Source organism: Rhinichthys klamathensis, unplaced genomic scaffold, assembly GCF_029890125.1.
Source record: "Rhinichthys klamathensis goyatoka isolate OS25496 unplaced genomic scaffold, OSU_Roscu_1.1 h1tg000191l_1, whole genome shotgun sequence".
In the NCBI taxonomy this organism is placed as follows: domain Eukaryota; kingdom Metazoa; phylum Chordata; class Actinopteri; order Cypriniformes; family Leuciscidae; genus Rhinichthys; species Rhinichthys klamathensis.
The window spans coordinates 196567-216276 of record NW_026606717.1 but is presented as its reverse complement, the minus strand read 5'-3'; the positions used below and the strand labels follow the sequence as shown (position 1 = coordinate 216276).

The window sequence follows — 19710 nt, the reverse complement described above, 5'->3', positions numbered from 1 at the left end:
CTTTTTTTATTTTATATTCAGTGACGGAAACAAGCTTCTATAATCTCTGGTGACATACAGTGCTGGTCAGGTCAGAATTATTTACCCCCTTGGTAAATATGATCAAAGATGGCTGTAAAAAATAAATGTGCATTGTTAATCCTTTTGATATATACACTCTAAACAAAAATGGTGCTAAATAGCACTAAAAGTGGTTCATTGGCTTGTAATCATAGGGGAACCACTTTAAGTGCCATATAGCACTTATCTTTGTCAAATGGTGCTATGTAGAACCTTGAGAGGTGCCATAGAGCACCTTAACCACCCCAGAGAACCCCTGAAGAACCGCTGAAGAACCATTTTTTTTAGAGTGTATATATTTTTTAAAAAGCCAAAATCTAACCTTTCATTGAAGTAAAAGAATTGAAAGTGGGGGGTAAATTACATTATGAAATACATGTTTTTCTCCAAAACACATTGGGAACAATTATTTGCCCCCTTTTATTAAATACTTTTTGCAACCTCCTTTTTTCCAAGATAACAGCTCTGAGTCTTCTCCTATAATGCCTGATGAGTTTGGAGAACACCTGACAAGAGATCAGAGACCATTCCTGCGTACAGAATCTCTCCAGATCCTTCAGATTCCCAGATCCAGGTTGGCGCTTCTCTTCAGTTCAGCCCACTCATTTTCTATAGGGTTCAGGTCAGGGACTGGGATGGCCATTGTTGCAGATGCTTGGTTATGTGCTCAGTGACCCATTTTTGTTTTGATTTTGAAGTATGTTTTTGGATCAAAGTCCTGTTGGAAAATCCAAACATGGCCCGTTATAAGATTTCTTGCAGAGGTTGTCAGGTTTTGATTTTTTATCTGTTGGTATTTGATCGAATCCATGATGCCATGTATCTGAACAAGATGTCCAGGACCTCTGGCTGAAAATTAGGCCCACAGCATTAAAGACACAGCAGAGTATTTCCTTTTACACATGGGGTACTTTTTTATCCATGTGTGCAACAAACCCATCTCAAGTTTGCTGGCAAAAAAAATAATATTTTTTGTGTTTCATCTGTCCATGTTTTGGAGAAAAACATTTATTTCATAATGTGATCCCCCCCACCCCACACACACACTTTCAATTCTTTTACTTCAATAAAAGGTTAGATTTTTGCATTTAAAAATAAATAAAATCAAAGGATAAACAATGCAGATTTATTTTTTACAGCCATCTTTGATCATATTTACCAGCGGGGCAAATAATTCTGACCAGCACTGTACGCTGGATTTCTCCAAGTAGTCCACCTATACCCAGCCCCTTTCTTACAATCGACTGCATGCTTCCATACTGATCTGCCTCCATTTAATAACCAAATGGACAGAATTAAGTTCCCGTCCTACATTCTTTTCAATAATCCGTTTCACTCGGATGCGCATCACAATACAGAAGAAAAGACGTGTCGCTGTTTCTGCTACATTGTGTCTTCAGTATTGTGTTGACTGTTGGCAAATTTATTTAAATAAACACTATTTTCAATGTTTTCAGGGCTGAATTTTTGCAATAATATAAAAATGCTGGTACCGTCAGTAACACTGAAGTCAGGAGTGCAGATGCCACTTTTGGGTTTGGGCACATACAAGCTACAGGACCTTGAGCGGCTGAAAAGGTCTGTCAGCTCTGCACTTCAAGCAGGATACCGAGCCTTTGACACAGGTGCTGTCTATGGAAATGAGGCACATCTAGGGCAAGTCCTCAAAGAGCTGTTGCCCATGTATGGTCTAAGCCGTGAAGATGTGTTCATCATCAGCAAGCTTGCCCCATTAGACCATGGGCCGAGGGCAAAGGAAGGCTGCCTGAGGAGTCTGAAGCAACTAGACTGTGAATACATCGACCTCTATCTGGTGCACTGGCCTGGGATGGAGGGTCTTGACCCAGAGGATTCCCGCCATTCAGAGTATCGGGCGCAGAGCTGGGCGACCCTAGAGGAGTTCTATGCCAGTGGTCGATTTAAGGCCATAGGGGTTTCAAACTACACCTCAAAGCACATTAGGGAGCTGCTCATCAGTTGCCGCGTGCCCCCAGCGGTCCTTCAGATAGAGTGTCAACCGAAGCTGATCCAGAGGGAATTGAGGGATTTATGTATGGAGACAGGCATTCACTTCCAGGCCTACTCTTCTCTGGGTAAAGGAGCTCTCCTTAGGGAGCCAGAGGTAGTGGATATAGTGAGGAGCTGTGGTCGGACCCCTGCCCAGGTACTCCTGAGGTGGGCTGTGCAGCAAGGCATCTCAGTTCTGCCTCGGTCCTCGCAGCCAAGCAGAGTGCAGGAGAATGCACAGGTGTTTGACTTCCAGCTAAGTGAGATGGATATGATGAGGCTGGATTCCCTGAATTGTGGAACAAGGTTTTGTAAACGTGACTCTAGCAAAATAGCTTAAGCCCTGGTTTGACAATTTCCTGAATAAGAAATGATTAAAAAAAAATGTAAGATCAAGTCAATGACGTGATGCTTTTTGTAGTAGAAAAGAAAAACATTAAAAATGGTATTTATACAGGCTACGACTTGGATATACAAATGATGAGCATGTTTTTATTTTGGAAACAAAATTAAAAAATATTTTTTATTGAAAGTCAAAAATGTATGGGTGATGCAACTGGATGCACTATATGTAGGTAATATAATTTGACCTTTTTGCTGTGATACAAGCTTAGTTCAGGCTGTATAATGTGGTTTGACTTACTAATTTTTTTTTTTTTAATTAATGATATTTGGGGGGAAACATTTTGCTTTAAGGAACATTAAGATGTAGTCAGTCACATATATTCAAGGTGTATGGAAACATTTTGGTTACACCAAATTAGTTGTTTTAACTTGCACTTTTCTTGAAAATGTCAGAAAAGTTTTTCAAAACCATATGAAACCAAGATTACAAAGAGTAAATGTCTACGACTTGGAACTGTTTAAAAGTGGATCTTTCCTTATTGACCCAAAAACATAACACTACCTTCAGCCAGAAAATCTTTTATTTTGACCACAAAATTATAGAAAAAAGATAAAAACTTGATTGTTTTAAAAAGTATTTAAACAGTTCATCCATTACTCAATCTATGTAAACAGTTATAAATATGTACAAGGATCTCAAAAAAGGAATGAAGCACATAAAGCACAGCAAGACTGATAGTACAGAAATAGCACTTGTGTTGTCCATCTGCATATATTTACTTCCCCAGAAACTGAATGCTGTTTAACATACAAGACCAGCAGATGGAATATAAAGGAAAAAATCCAATAGAGACAACAGTCAAGAACTTTACAATCAAGAAATATGTACATGAAAGGCAGTGATGAATTGCAAAGCTATGAAAGTATCCATTAAATAAATTGTTCGGTTTTCCTGGTGACATATCCACGTATATTCATCATAAAAGATGGCAGAACAACTGATTTGATCCACTCTTACTAGTTATTCACCACAATGGTTTGGCATTAACAAACAAACAAACCTGAGATGTAGCATATATCAACAAATGAACTGAAATAACTTTACCCGTATTATTGTTACCGTCACTATCCTTACAACTTTATCCGGTGTCACAGTCCTTGAAATATATTTACATTTTGCAAGCAACCGCTCCAGCCTTTAGTACAACAAAAACGCACGTCTATATATCAATCTATAAAATACATCATAGAACACATTTCTTTGCCAAATATGAACTTAATACATATCAATAAATAGTTTTAAATAGGTTTTATTTTTGAAATCAACACATAGAAAGATTGTCCAATGAATTGTAATATTTTAGGAGAGATTGTCCCTTTTGAGATTGTCAAATTGAATTAACACTGACAATTTCTTTAATTAAACGTACGTTATTGCAGTGGTAAAACGTGATACAGCACTTTTACCGTTTTCTCAGATTGGTTTTGCAGTAGCTTGAGCACATGGATTACAGAAAGGCCATGATGGTGATCAGACTAGCCTTCATCTGAGAGCAGCTCTCGGGGTAACTGTTATTAAGTGTGTAAAGCCATGTTAAAGCATGACTACTTCATTCTCTGCCCTCCTCTTCTTTGGAACTCCAGAGGAATGAGAACCATCCTCTGTAGGTCTGTTTCTGGCTGTTCACTCTTTTGACATCCTGGAAACGACAAAACAATTTAAAAAGTAAGATTTCCCATATTTAAGGCCTCTAGCTCACAACCTATCAAATATAAATGCATTCAGTGTACCATATAGCTGGCTCACCCCTTTGTCAAGCCACGTGTCAAATTCATCGCTCATTCTCCTCAGCTGTCGTCCGTACTTCTTTGCTTTCCACAGCGCAGCAGGAGCAGATTGAGAACGACCTCTGAATGGAAGTCCATCTCCCGCTCCTCCATTCTCCTCCGCCGATGCTCCATCCTGGGGCTCTGCGTCCTGCCAGCGGCTGACTGTATACACCTGAGACTCCGAATAGAGCCGCACACGCCCTGCAAAAGCATGTGATCACATGATAAGATCATTTTTTGTTCAATCTAGGTCAATATTATGACGCATTTCCTGATACGTAATGGCGAGTGTGTTTGTCTGAAGTTCTCACCTTGAGGAGAAATGTTTGGCAAGGTTTGATCCTTATGTTGTCCATGGTTCTTGATTGTCTCTTCCAGATGTGATTGCTTTTTGCCATCCAAGGCGCTGGAATCATCTTGATGGTCATGCGATGTGTTATCCATTGTGAGAGCTGGTGAACATAGAATAGTAGGATATTAATATCGGAATTTCAAGGTGTTGAAACAATTAATTACCTACTTATAGTATTACATGAAGAACATTTAGTAACACAAGGTTTTCAATGATTAAATGAATTTCTTGACATTAAGATTAACATTCACTGGTTTTCCTAAATACATAACAGTTACCTGTGGATCTGGACGAATTCCAGAACAATAGATCTGAATGTGTTCGTCTCTCCGGAACTCAGTTGGTATAGTGGCACTAGATTCCGTCTTATCTCCGGTACGATTAAGAGTAGCTTCTCCAGTTCTCAACATGTATTGCCTGCCTCATGGCATGTGACACACCCAAACAACAACAATAGCTGTAATTGCTACTAATATAAGTTTCATATTTCTAAGGTTAAGTAAAGCTCCTCTGAAAACGTCGTCGGCCAAAAATAATGGAAAAAATATCCCGTTTTTCGTGACATTTAGTCGGAGTGATTGTCTTCTCGCCGCAAGTAGTAGCGTGACAAATTTCCAATCCGGCTGTTGTTATCGCTACAGTGTGTATGATGATCTCATTTCGGCTCCGATATTGTTGTTGTCCGTCGTCGTTTACAGTAGTGCTCCGCTCTCAGCCAATCAGACGGCGTTCGCCCTCTTTGATCAGCCAATCACAGCCCGCTGCTAGGGTGTTTTGGGCGCTCACTGATGCAACGTCACTGTTGCGATAGGGGTTCGCGAGCCTTTGCTGTCCCGTGACTTGTTTACCTCATACAGGCCCCAGTCTCGCGGAAGCGTGGGAAGATATATATCGTGAGCTTGAAGACGCCGTCGCGAGAGAATTTGCAAAAGAAACGCACCGTTTAACTTTATTTGCATAGAGTGGCATTAAAAAAAAACTGAGTGATTTTACTTGTGCGGCTCTCAGAGCAATATCAGTCACGGGGAGTTTATGCCTTGCTCAATTATGAATCATTTATTATGGAGAGTTTTTGACGTATCTATGTTTGGCCTTTACGTTGAATGGTTTGCAGTACACTGATGCTAATAAAATTCGTAGCTAAGAGAACATATTTTGCTATTTCTGTTCAAGAACTGTGGTCATATAATGTGCATTTTCTCAGTTCGAACTGTAGATGGCAGGAGAGACCTGTGTTTAGTCATTGGAAGAAGTTGGTTATTTCTTTGCTTATGACTCATGCCTGCAGAACACGCATATAGGTTAATAGGACCTGTTACTGTGTAGATTGCTGCAAATGTTAGATATTTTCATATATTTTTTGCTAGGTCTACAACACAGCATGTCTTTTCTTTGTACATTCAGTTCTCCTTTTCATTTAGTAGCTATTAACTAGCTATAAATTAGCTATTAACACATACAAATGTGTAAAAACTCTATATGTAATTTAGCCATACCAACTGAATTTAGCGATGCAACATTGCACTAAATGTTGCACTAATATTGTGCTGGTAAAGATTTAGATAGAAACATAGTTCCTCATTGACAGCATCATGGAGACACATGGGTAGCAGAGTATAAATAAAAGGTCCTTCGGCTTCCGCTGATTATTTTATTGTTTATACTGTTAGGTTTTTTCATTGTTGTGACCCTGCTGCAGAAATAATAAAATACAACCATCCGGCTGGCCTTAGCAGGAGACCAAGTGTAGCGTTAGTTCTGGCAGGTCACGTTAGTCAAGCTCGCATCAGCTGATCCATGTCTACCTATAGGAATACGACGCCTATCAATATATAAGATATAATATATAAGCTACATAAGCTCCTTCAGTAAGCAGCTATCGTGTTTCTCAGGAGCTAATTACCCTCCTCCATCCCCAGCTCCTCTTCTCATCCAGTCAGGATTTGGTATTCTGATTCCCCTTTGAATCAGACTAAATTCTCGAATTATGTTGTAAATTAAAATATTGACATTAATGATATCTGCGATACATTCATGTTGGTTTTGTTCTGTTTACCCTAAGGGGGGTTATTGCTGCTCTCCCTGCTCTTATCCATGCTAGGCTGCATGGATGCGCAGGGAGTTCTTGCCCAGAACAGAACCTTACCGCCAATCCTAATTGTATGCTTATTGTCAATCGTATTTGACGAGAGTGGTCCTGACAGAACTGGCCATTCTGTTCCATTGGTGGCTTAAAAGTTCTAAAATCAGCCAAGAGGGGGGTTGAGAGACTGTCTAAGACCAGCAAACCAGTTTAGGCTGGTTTAAAGGGATAGTTCACTCAAAAATGAAAATTAGACCATGATTGACTCACCCCGAAGTCATCCTAGGTGTATATGACATTCTCGTTGTGCGTCAAGTTCAAGTGTTACTCTTTTGGCGTTAATCGATGTGTACGGCCGTCTGCCGGAAGCTAGTTATTTTAGTCGATAAAGTTTTAAATATGGATATTTTTCTTACACAAACGCATCGCTTCGCTTCAGAAAACCTGATTTTTACATTTTTGGGTGAACTATCCTTTTAAGATGTTTTTGGTGGGCCCTTCCTTCAGCAGGCCAATATTGGTGCACAACCAAGAGGAACTTTGCCTTCAAATGACTGGGTTTTTTAGGAGTAGTTCTTCAAATCATCCTAATCAATATATTATAGAGAGGATATTTTTGCATAAAACACTATGAATTGAAAATAACATTGAGAAAATATACTAGATGCTAACTTTTTATTACACCTGACGAGATTCAATAAAACTGCTGTTCACCTTTGAACCGCTATAGTTATTGTTAGGCTACTAAGTGTCATTATTGAATCACGTGTCACCAGTAGAGGGGTCAGAGGGTAGCCTGCCTACAACGTTGATTCAAATTAAATTAAGCCCCTCTGATATGCACGTGTTTTTACACTCCAGCCAAGATAATTAGCAGTTCTAATATGTCTGTCTGTGCTACATCAGTGCCAATTTGATGAATTATCGTCCGGTGTTGGCTCGCCATGCCTGCCAGCGACACTCTGGCAAACCTGCACGCGCTGTATAGGAAAATGTCACCTCCCCTCTTTCTGCAGTCCACGCGCTGCTGAAAAAATGCCTCTTTTCGCTTTTCTGCAGAATCCATTCGCAGAATTTCCATATTACCTTTCCAACAAACTCCGCCCGTCTCCTCCGTCCTCATGGCGAGGCTGATGCTGATGCGAGCGAATAGTTAACATCTTCTCATTTACTCCCTCTGGCGCCACACGTCCATGTGCGGCTCTGCTCTGATCATTCTTCTCTTTTTCTCTCTCTTCCCCCCAATGTACAATATAGTCTTCGCTTTTTTTAAAAAGCTTATTTTTTAGCATTCTTTTTATTTTTTGCCCCTAAAATGCAATTGCTGGAAGCATGCGTTTGATCTTTTTCTATTGTGTTTGGAATTATGTGAATGGGCTGCAGTTGCTGCTCGAAGATCTTTCGTCGAGCACTTTTTAATTCGAATTGAGGTTTTAATTCACGTCTCATCTTGAACGTAAGACGCTCTTTTCTTAAGATCAGTCTCGCCTCGAGTCTACAACTTGATTGGATTGTGCGTGTTTATGTTAGTTGTTTGTATTGTTTGAACTGTCAAATCAAGAAGAGCACCGCTGTACAGCGCGCGCGCATCACCGCTGCTCCATGGAGACTTGAGTCGCGCGCACCGAGCTCATTCACTGTGAATTAAACCGAACTACAGCAAGTCAACAGCGAGTGTCCTCCGGAATCCACACACCGTCTTTGTAAGTACGAATTTACTCACCACACCACATTACAATGCAACTAATACAGTGTTATTTGCTCCTACCAACCTGACTGTAGGTTTAATACACAAAGAAAGCGAACTGATTGCAACAAATGAGTAATAGACGTGCATCCTCCTCCATGTTTTCAGGTTACTTGATGTCAGAATGAAATAGACGATTCTATGAAACGATACTCCCACGTTTAAATATCTCATATTTATTCAAGACTACATAGACATTTCCAATTTCAACCTGCGTATTTTTTTTTTCAGGTACAAAGTTGCGTGTCATATTTCACAGACCATACAGGAGCTACCCAACAAAATGAACCTCTGTTAACGTACATTTGTCTGTCAGAGCAGGTAAGATTGACTTTACTCTTGTACTAAACCGGTTCAATTGAGTTACTATTATCTGCGTACCGTACGTAGCTGCCATTCTCTCTTAAATGTTTTCTAGTAACCCCGCATAACTAGTAGAACATAGTTTTCATACTGGCTGTGAATACTTAGCAGGCACAGTTCTCATGGAAACGCTCTCCGACTCTCACTACAGAGGCAGCCCACCTGTTTCAGATAAACATAGAATATGATATGCCAGTATGCTGTGGTATGTAGGGAAGCCCTCAGCTTCCACATGCATTGACTGAGATCAAAAAATGATATACCCATGTGGGGTAGAAATGAGACATGTAAATGTATTTTTTCCCCTCTACACTGGGCAGATTTATTTCTCTCCCACAGTGTTTACATGATGCGTAAGAAACCTCTGGCTGATTTTGGCATGTTTTTCCGTACAGGAGGGTGCTGTTTTTTTGTTTTCAAGTATTCAACTTAAAGGGATAATTAATTAAAAAAATTAAAACTCATCTATTTGTCATCTTTTACTCATCCTCATTTTGTTTCAAACCTCTATGACTTTCTTGCTTCTGCAGAACAGAGATAACAAATCATTGCATTGACAAAAACATTCTTCAAAATTTCTTGTTGTGTGTTCAGAATGAGGAAGAAAGTCATGCAAGTTTTGGTGAGTAAATGATGACAGTATTTTTATTTTTGGGTGAAGTATCCTTTTAACATAGAAGCAAATATAACAGATGGTCATTTTGACAAACAGAGGACTTGATACGCATTTGACAGACCTGCTCTCATATGACACACAAAATGCCATACGTTCTCACAAGGGAAATCAATTACTCCTTTAATTTCCTTTGTTATATAATTATACTGCAACAAAACAGACTGAAGCCAAATGATACTCCTGCAGCTTGTGTTTCAAATCAGTCCTGTCCATTTTCACTTAGGTTGATGTGAAATAGTCTGAAATATGTGTTTTTATGCCAGAATCTTAGTGTCAATAGCAATGCCTGTGGTACAAACATCATGCGATCATTACAGCTATATATATCATGTTTTTTTTTGCTGAAGGCTTGATTTAGCTTCAGTCTGGTCTGGCTGAATCTCTCTAGTTGTAAACCGCTATGTGTTCTCCGGTTGTAGCTCTTGGTTTCAATGGCATTATTTCCTTTCCCCTAATGCTTGGAACCATTACTCACAGTTTGAGCTAATCTTAATGTTTCTGGCAAACTGAAAATAATCCTACTCTTGCTAAAGGCGGAATTCAGAAAGTGGTTTGTTTCCACTGCTGCTGCTCCTTTCATTATGTGGCGTGTCTGAATATTTGTACATCCTCTTGCTCTGAAAGCTCTGGAAGACGTGAATTATGTCGGCCAAGATTTTAAAGCCCATTTTTGTTGCAAGCATGAGTTTCCATTGGATTGTAAAGCCTGCAAGTCTGTCCAGAGAGTTCCATATGTGGCACAATAATTATGTGTATAACTGTCTGCAACACATCCAGAAAATTGGATGTTTAAACCTTCTGTTCTAAATCTGAGGTTCTTATTAGTGCACTTGTGTTTATGTCTACCGGTCATCTATGTTTTATCCCTGTAGTATCACCCTCCTCAGTGAGAATCCAAAGCCTCCAAATGGCGTTCTTCTCGCTTCCACTTGCAGCTCAACCACCATTATTAAAGTTGAGCCAGGGGCCCATCACTAAAGCCTTCATATTTCTCCCCCAGTCCACAGCTCGCCTGCCTTTTACAAATGATTAGCACTGTAAAATCCAGCCAAGTGAACCATTAAAATGGTTCACTTGGCTATGCTAAATACTGGTGTAAACGTGTTTTAAAATGTTTTGAGCTTGTTCATTGTGACCATTTCCAGAGGTAGTCAAAAACGCATTCAACTTTCATAGCTTTCATGTTGAACTTAAGAATGCTTTTTTGACACACTTAAAGAGATAGTTCACTTCAAAATGAAAATTCTGTCATCGTATACTCACCCTCAAGTTGTTTCAAACCTGTATGAATTTCTTTCTTCTGCTGAACACAAAGGAAAATATTTTGAAGAATGTCAGAAACCAAACAGTTAACTGGAGCCATTGACTTCCATAGTAGGAAAATAAAAATACTATGGAAGTCAATCGGTCCAGTTAACTGTTTGGTTACTGATATTTTTTCAAAATATTTTCCTTTGTGTTCAGCAGATGAAAGAAATTCATACAGGTTTGAAACAACTTGAGGGTGAGTATACGATGACAGAATTTTCATTTTGAAGTGAACTATCCCTTTAGCCTGTTAACTGGCACCCCCCTTTTTTTTGCATAGACATAAAAATCACTATCCAAACTTAAATGGTTGTAATTCAGGAATGCTTTGGAATATAGACCTATGGCTGGTCTTGTTTTAAAGAAGACATTTTCCAGATTATTGTAGAAGTCTAGAAATGATAAAAAATGAAACAGAAAAAAAGTTATATAAGTTTGAGTTTATGAAATGGTGTAATGTAAAAATATAATTATTAATATTTTATATAAAATATATATATTACAAAATATATTTTACTCTAAAACTGCAAGAAAATTAAAGACAAGAATCTGAACAAGTTGTATTCCAAATTTTAGGTTGATATCTAAAAAAATGAGCTTTCAGTAAGATTTTATTTGGGCGCAGTACCCAACTTTTTCACTAGACTCCATTACTGCCCATATAAGGGCGCCTCCATTTTCATATATGTTTTGAGTGATCTGAACCATGTATTTCCATAATTTTCATACAATTTATGAAGTAGACATCCTATTCAGAAGTAGTATGGGTGGTTTGGCAGTATTTGATTTGAATTCAACCTCTAATAAATGCATAAAAAGACTACGTTATAGCATTATAGCTCGCAGCCAATCAGAAATCGAGAATCCATACATTTTTCTTTATATTTAAAACATTTTCAGACCTTTTTTTCTCATAAAATGGAATTGGTGTTATCTTTTGAACTCATGGCATGAAAACAAACTGAGGTTTCTTCCAATCTTTCATGATTTTTCGTGTTTATTGTTATTTCAAAATAAAGGCCTAAATACTCCTAATGAATATGAAATATTCTTGTTGCAAATTGATAAATTACTGCTCCTCTGTAATTTATTTTAGATAACAGCCACCAAATATGAAAACTAGAGATTTTAAGCTTTCAAATGATATATAGTTTGGCAATATTACTTTAGGTTTTTACTAAGATATTATTGTTTTAAACATGCAATGGCAAATGGACCTTGCAGGTTAGGAGGTACCGGTAATGTAATTTCATAATTACTTATGTTGTTTTTGAAATATGGTTAAAGTGTTCTGCCAAATTTACTGACATGCATATGGTAAACTAAAGTAAACTTAAATGTCATTTCTATTGAAACTTGTATGTTATGTATTTAAATATATTTGTATTTACACATTTGTAATGTTGAAGTTGCAATTTAGTACATTTAAAATATATTAACTTTAAAATAAATGTAATAGCGAATAACACACTACAGTTAAATTATAATCAAGTAGGCCTACTTTACATGTGCTTTAGTATTGTTACGTTCCGTGGTGGTTAGAAGCACGAGGAGACGAGGAATGCCAAGAAACAAGGGTTTTAATTAAAGAACACAGAAAAAACATCCATTCTAACACCATCTACAAACAATAACCGACCAGGAGTGAGGGAGAACACAGGGTTTAAATACACATAGAAGAGATTGGGGAAACAAGGCACAACTGGGGCAAATGAACTGATAATGGTGAATTAACTAAACCGTAACGAGGAGCGGGAAAATGGAAACAGGACTGAACCAAATACACAAAGAACGGGGGAAACACAGGACACACATGTAACAAGTATGTTAGTCAACACTTCAAAATAAGCGCACTTCTTTAAAGCATGACAAGATTATTAAAGCATGATTCAATATGTACTTTAAAGTAATCCGTTTAATTTGACATTATTACAAAGCTCTCTTAATATTAAGTTGCATAATTAAGATGGTTATCTTTTGGAACAACATTCACGTCACGTGCCTACGATGCCCTAAAATACTTCCTCTGTAGCCATATTACCTCACCGGGTTATTTGGCCATATGGCAGGTTGATTACAGACCGTTTAGAGTTGTGCGTCCCTTCCCTATACAATGAATGCAACATATGTTCCTTTCACTATTCAGGAGTGCCTCTTCATAGCAAGACTCATGCCATGATCAAAATAAATGTCTGAAGACCCCAGAGAAGGAGTTGATGCTAAAGAAGCTACAAAAAGTAAAAACATTGCTAAGGACCTGTGACCAGTTAGAAAATGTGTATACCTGAAGATTACAGAACACCATTCACAAAGTAAAATCACTACAGCAACAATCCTCAAAGAGGTTGCAAAAAACAGTATGGGAAGAATGAATGTGTACACTCATGTTTCTGCTCAGATTGTATACATCTTTCACCTTTGCTAAAGGAAGAAGGAGCTGCATGGGACACAGGGAGGTCACTTGGGACAAAAAACAAGGAGAAATCCACAGCTCTCCTAAAGAACACTTTTGCCTGTCTCAAATTTGCCAAAATGTTTGGCAAAGGCAAAATACTTCCAACAAAAGCACCTCGTCGCATAACATTGGCTGTACCAAAGGGGACTTCTAGCTTTTAAAATTCTGGCAGCATGTAATTAGAAAATTTATTTAAAACTGTGAATAACAGGGAGTCTGTTCATGGCGAGAAACTTATATAAGGCGTAAATAAGGTTTAAATTAAAGCTGAAGTGTATAATTTACTCCGCTAATTGGACAAATATATATATATATATATGTATTCCTTGTCTTTTATTGTTCACCAAACAGGTAGTCCCATGATCCCATCCTAAACTTGCACTCATGGACCAATCAGGGCTTTCAAGCAAACAGATTGCAACTCTGTTTGGTGCATAAATTACACACTTCACATTGTTCAACTCACATTTTAGAACAAATGAATGTAGGTCTACTACCAATTATTAAATGCATATTTATTTAAATATTTTTTTTTACATATTCTATTTTAATACAGGTATATTATACATGCATCTACTTTATATACATGTTAATACTTTACATAAATCTACATTATATAATGCAACATAATTTTATATTATATATTTATATTAATTTATATGCTTTTTCTCACCAGCTGTTTTATATTTATTATATATTTTATTTGTAATATATATTTATATACTTAATATTAAATAAATAATGCAAATTATAATTCAAGAATTTTTATTTATATTAATTTACAATCACCACATCACCTCTTTGGTTGGTTGTATGGTGTTTATATATTCTCTGCCCAGGAAACATCAAATTGGTGATTTGATCAGCCTTATACAATCAAGACCTCCATCACTATTAATAATTGCTGTTTGTAAGTGTCTCTGCTAATGTAGCCAGATAATTCTGGATGTGAGGAAAATGCCTTTGATCTACCTCTTTGTTTTCAAGGTGCCAGCCCTCATCCAGGAACTTCAATTTAGATTTAATATCAGCACGCTGTTTTGCTTGTAGCATTTGTGACGCAGGGAATGGGGTTTGTAGGGTGTCTCTGCAAAGACGCTGAAGATAACTTCTCATAGGTTTCTGCTAATTATTTGCATTTTGAAGTTGCTTCATGAGGCTTATCCTCTCTCTATCCTTTATCTCCCGCTTCCCCTTTGTCCTTCCTTCCTTCCCTCGTTCTGTTTGCAATCATGATTCTGAATGCATATTTTAAGCAAACCTACTTTCGGTTGCTTGACTGTGACGTCCGTGTTTGTACATCCTGCAATGAATGCTAAAACTAGGTAATTAAATAATAACATTAATCAAATACTGTTTGACTCATTGGGACTTTGGGAGTTACCCAAAACAAACATTCCAGAGAGCGCTCCTATAATTGTGGACTAGGTATTGTGCCCCATTCATCAAAGACTCACTAGCCAATTGGATTTTACACAATTTTTTAAACATTTAAAATAAATTAAAAAAAATTACACAATCAAGTACGTGACTTTCCTTTTGCTCCTCTAGTGTTAACACTATTTATAACTACTGCATTTGCCCTTTTATTATTCAGCTTTTAGAGTCTTTAAATACCTTTCTAACCTGTTATATTCATGCTGGCCAGTTTCACACCCATAATTTCATTACACTATCAGGAGAAATGGTAAAAATAAATATTGCTGTATGGTTAGAATAGTTGTTTACAGTTACATGCATATTACAAAGTATTATATACAATATGCTTTGTAACATGTGACCGTGGCAAATTGTAAGAAGATCTGGTGTTGGAGTCGCTGTCCGGGGTGCTGAATCTACATTAAAGGGTTTGTTCAACCACAAATGAAAATTCTCTCATTAATTACTCACCCTTATGTTGATCCAAACCCGTAAGACTTTTGTTCATCTTCGGAACACAAATGAAGATCTTTTTAATGAAATCTGAGAACTTTCTGTCCCTCCAATGACAGCTATGCAGCTACCACTTTCAAGCCCCAGAAAGGTAGTAAAGACATCATAAAAGTAATCCATGTGACTCCAGTGGTTTAACCTCAGTTTTTTGAAGCAACGCAAGTGGTTTGTTTGCGCAAAAAGTAACACAGAAAAGTAGGACAGAAAGCTCTCATATTTCATTAAAATTTTGTGTTCCAAAGATGAACGAATGTCTTACGGGTTTGGAAGAACATGAGGGTGAGAAATGAATGACAGAATTTTTGGGTTAACTAACCCTTTGGTGAAATGATTCGGAAACAATTCTCATTAGAATTAGTTTATGTTGCTCAAGAGTAAAAACAAGTTTCTCAAAGGAAATTCTTCCAGATTTGCCAACATTTTGGGTTTGCTCTTCTGTATTGAAGGTTGTATAAGGTGATTTGGTCTCAAAGCTTTTTTGGGCTTTGTGTAACTGTTGCAACAGGCTGATGGGGATCAGTTTGAATGATAAGTAAATACCTCATATGAGACATGTCAGTCAAAATAAATACTGGCTGCAAACCCGGGATTTTACACTGGGTCGTAGGAACAAGGGAATTGAGGAGCCCAATGATTCCTACCTCCAGATTAATGAGTGCAAATTAAATCTGAATTCTTCAAAGAATAAGCACTGTGATATTGTTTTCTATCATTTCTTTTTTTATTCTATCCTCCTCTCTATCCCCATGATGGCATGCTAAAGGTTTCCAGATGGAATACTGGGCTTTTGTCCTCCCCTGTCTATTCCACAGCATGAATGTAAATTAGGATATGGAACAGGTTTTTGCACCCTTTTTCTTTTCCTCTTTCATGGACAGTGGTTTCCTGGAATTATGGGAAAATTTTCACACTTGACTTGATAACTTCAGTGGGTTTTCTCACAGTTCCTGATAACCACTTTAGACTGAAGAATTCACATGACAGCAATGGGCACGTACTGTCTTTTATTGAGAAACGATTTTTTTTTGGACAAACTCTGTCCAGTGTAGATGTGCATGTTTAAAAAATTAAACACCACTGGTGTGAAATCAGATTCTGTAAGAAGTTAATCAGGATTCATTATCAAATATACTTGTTTTCATTATAAAAATACTACGATAAAGCAATATCATACGAACAAGAATGCTGTATTTACATGTGCAGAGATTACAGCACTATTGCGGGTGTATCATTATTGCTTATTAACCACAGTATTTTTTACAACTGCCTTTTATACAACAGTTACATAAACAAGAAGTTAATATTGAGGAACGTACATTTTAGACACAATATTGACACTTACAGTCATTTGTCTGTTTTTGCTCCGCTAATGACAATACTTCTAAATGAAGAATTAGCTACGTTTTTGAATGAATCGATTCGGTTGATTGATTCAATTATTTACTAATAAAGACTGTGGCTGGGTTTGAAATTGCTTGCTCCCTGATTAGGTACTTCTTTGGAATAAGTTCTTACTTTGTGACTGTGAAAAGGGTATACGTTCTATGTAGTATGAATGTGTATAGCATGAATGTAATCCAGATGTAATACATGCATCATGTTGCTTGCCATTGTCATGTGACCTACCAGCGTCAGTTGCTTGACTTCACTTCAAAAAGTGTTCATTGGATGTGCACATCAGAATCTCTCATCCAGGTACTTTGCCTACTGTTTTATGAATACTATTAATATTTAGACATACTACTCTTTTCACATACTGTTTTGTTACCTCATTCCTTAATGTATAAGTGTGTCTGAACAAATCAGCTGAGTAAATGATTCATACACACATATAAAATCAGTCACCTACTGGTGTAACAATGTAACCTGCAAAAAGAAAATCCCCACCACTAATGCACTGACTGACAGTCTGTCTGTCTGGAACAAACACAGACAAACGGCGTGATAGAAACAGTGAAAAGTCCCAGTGCTGTTGGACTAAATATCACACCTGACCAATCAAATTTGAGAACTGTTGTATATGAGATAAATCACTACAGGTGAGAAAATGTCTGTCTTAACACATGAGCAAATTCTTCCTGACGCAATCCTACAAAGTATCTGAAAATAGAGCCAGTCGAAATGCTTGGCCATGTGTAAATGAGCTCATACTGGGTCTAGTGATGTGTAATTGCACAATTAAACTAATACACTGAAAGAAAAAAAAGTGAACCAGATACAGACTGTGTTGTGATGTGAATGTTATCATTGGGACATTTGGCAGCAAACCGTGGCAGGTTGGTCTATGCATGCGTATGTGTATGAATGATTGATTGTGAATGGAGCAGTGGGGATTTCTTTTAAGACTCGGCTTCCCCTATAATGTCAAAAAATTAATGCTCAAATATGTACTATTGTGTAAACTAGACGGTCATTGGATAAATGCTGCTGGACTCCGGGCTTCTGCGTGATGATTGGAGGGTCTGTCGAAAGACTGCATCTGATAGACAGCGATTTTGTACTTTAAAAAGTCACTGACGCTGAAGCTATTCAGTCCTCAGTCCCATCGTGGATTTTGCAAGTCTAGTCGAAAGACAAACTGCTGCAACCTATTTCTTGGTATTTGCTTGGCGAAATTGCTAGCCAATTTTCATCATACATTTCACCCAATTATACACCACATTCCTTGTTTCAGTTTAACCTAATTCCCACATTTCCCCCTGCTGGCCATTGAGAGGACACTGGTCAAGTCACTGGAAAAGATGCCTAGTTTGTACGACAGGGTCACAGAGCATTTTCTTTAAGGAGCGTAGGGCAGAATTTACGTATAAATAAATGGACAATTTTTATGATGTAGGCCGAAAATGAGCTTCCCCTCTTTGAAAGACCAGCAGCCGCCACTGGAATGGAAAGAGGGTCGTCTTGTGGGGGCTTGTGGGTATACAGCCTCATCTACACTGTCACACCATGAGACAAGCAGAGATGGTGCCTGGGGCAAATGTCACTTTGTGGAAAGGAGCTAAGATTGGAGGAATAAAGAGACACAGGCATTATTTTTGGCTGGCAAATGCCATATGTTGCCTGTTGAGGGTCCACAGTAGGCGACCTTTCCAGAGTGCCCATAGTTGAAATGAGAAAGATGACAGGTGCAGGAAATTGGTTTTAACGAGAATGAAACTATTCACCCAGCAGAAAATGCCATCCACAGGAACTGACTCTGAGGCGATAGTCGATATTGATTTGCCAATGGCTCGTCAATAGCAATAATACATGACAACATTGACCATTTATTGCTTTGTTGACGGATCTGGCTCTGAATAGAATAAGGCAGACATGTCATTAAAAATCATTAGAAATTTAATCTGGCCCACCTTAATGTTTAATGTGTCTCGCCTGAAGGGGTTAAAGCTTGGCTGGTTAGCATTGGACCAGTTAGTCTCTGTTGTCAGATGCCATACACACCATCTGGACCCAAAATGCATCCTTTTCCATTGACTGACATTCGAAAGTAGCAAAACAAGCATATAAATCACAGATATTTCTTCCTTTTATTTCAAGGGATGTTAAAAGTGTTACATTGCCTTTTTTCCCCAATCGCTTTCACATCACAGTTTATTTTCCTTTAGTTTTCACTTTATCATTGTTAGGTTCCTGAGATTTCAAGCTTCAGTTCATTTAGTTTTCATTGCAGTTTTTGATAACGAAAATCACACTGTTTGGGACTGTGTACTATCTTGTGGTGCCATCAACACTGTATCAGCATTGTTGTGATGTCATTCTCCTGTGGCTCCAATGCGATCAGTCACATGACATTTACAGCTCAGGTGATTGGCTTAACAATGTCTGGTCATGTGCTCATGTGCAAAGATGGCAGATTGCATATCCGGCGTGTCTTCCCTAGCCACGCAGCTGTTACTGAGATAAATGACAACTGTAAAAAAATGTCTTTCTCCGGGTAATTTAGGCCTCATTTGTCTCAATACCAATAGCAAACAGTTATGCTATAAAGCATATTTGCTTTTAACCACACCATACCATTAACCAAAGATCTATACTGTTCCACACCGAGGTGCACCGTCAGTCATTCTCACAAACCCTACAGAGCTCCTGCTTACTCTGCTACAGCCCTGCTTATTATGTATTTAAAGCACTGGATGACTCCCTGCTGGTTTAGGCCCGTCGACTTCCCTCCTGTCAAAGCCACCGGGAGAGTGATGAATGCTTTATGGAGAGCGAGAGGCTACTTGAACTACTGCGATCTGGATAAACCTGCAGCGGAAAAAGGTCCGCTCACACATTTGCCGTGTTTATTTGACTGTCCATCGTTAAGATTACAGAGGGCGTGTGAGCAATGTTGCACGTTTCATGAATATTGATGCGTACGTGGACACGCGGGCAGCATATCGAGAGAGCACTACATGACAGTTGTTAATATGCAGGGATCTGAGGGTGGGAGAATCTTCCAGTTTTTTTTGCAGTACACAGGAGAGGAGGCTGACCCACTTAAATGGCAGATTCGACGCGTGTGGTGCCTCACAATAGGGTGAGATAGCAAGAAAACGACTAGACTTTG

The 19710-nt window shown here is 38.2% G+C and overlaps 3 protein-coding genes across 3 annotated transcripts in view; 2 read left to right on the top strand and 1 right to left on the bottom strand.

The window, feature by feature from the left end:
- The first annotated feature begins 1494 nt into the window (after positions 1-1494).
- Positions 1495-2451, top strand: zgc:110782 (uncharacterized protein LOC541358 homolog). Its single transcript, XM_056261965.1, has one exon. The coding sequence runs from the start codon at positions 1508-1510 to the stop codon at positions 2405-2407; it is 900 nt and encodes a 299-aa protein (XP_056117940.1). The 5' UTR covers positions 1495-1507; the 3' UTR covers positions 2408-2451.
- A 524-nt stretch (positions 2452-2975) lies between these two features.
- Positions 2976-5293, bottom strand: bada (BCL2 associated agonist of cell death a). The gene is made up of 4 exons (XM_056261966.1): positions 4873-5293; positions 4554-4694; positions 4220-4443; positions 2976-4112 (listed from the first exon to the last, which is right to left on the bottom strand). Exons 2-4 carry the CDS (start codon positions 4684-4686, stop codon positions 4023-4025), a joined length of 447 nt encoding a protein of 148 aa, XP_056117941.1. The 5' UTR covers positions 4687-4694; positions 4873-5293; the 3' UTR covers positions 2976-4022.
- A 2692-nt stretch (positions 5294-7985) lies between these two features.
- The window catches only part of slc8a4a (solute carrier family 8 member 4a), a 90348-nt gene continuing 78623 nt past the window's right edge, over positions 7986-19710 (top strand). The window contains exons 1-2 of the mRNA XM_056261961.1: positions 7986-8380; positions 8656-8745. The gene's annotated coding sequence lies outside the window, so the exon portion shown is untranslated. The remainder of the gene's footprint in view (positions 8381-8655; positions 8746-19710) is intronic.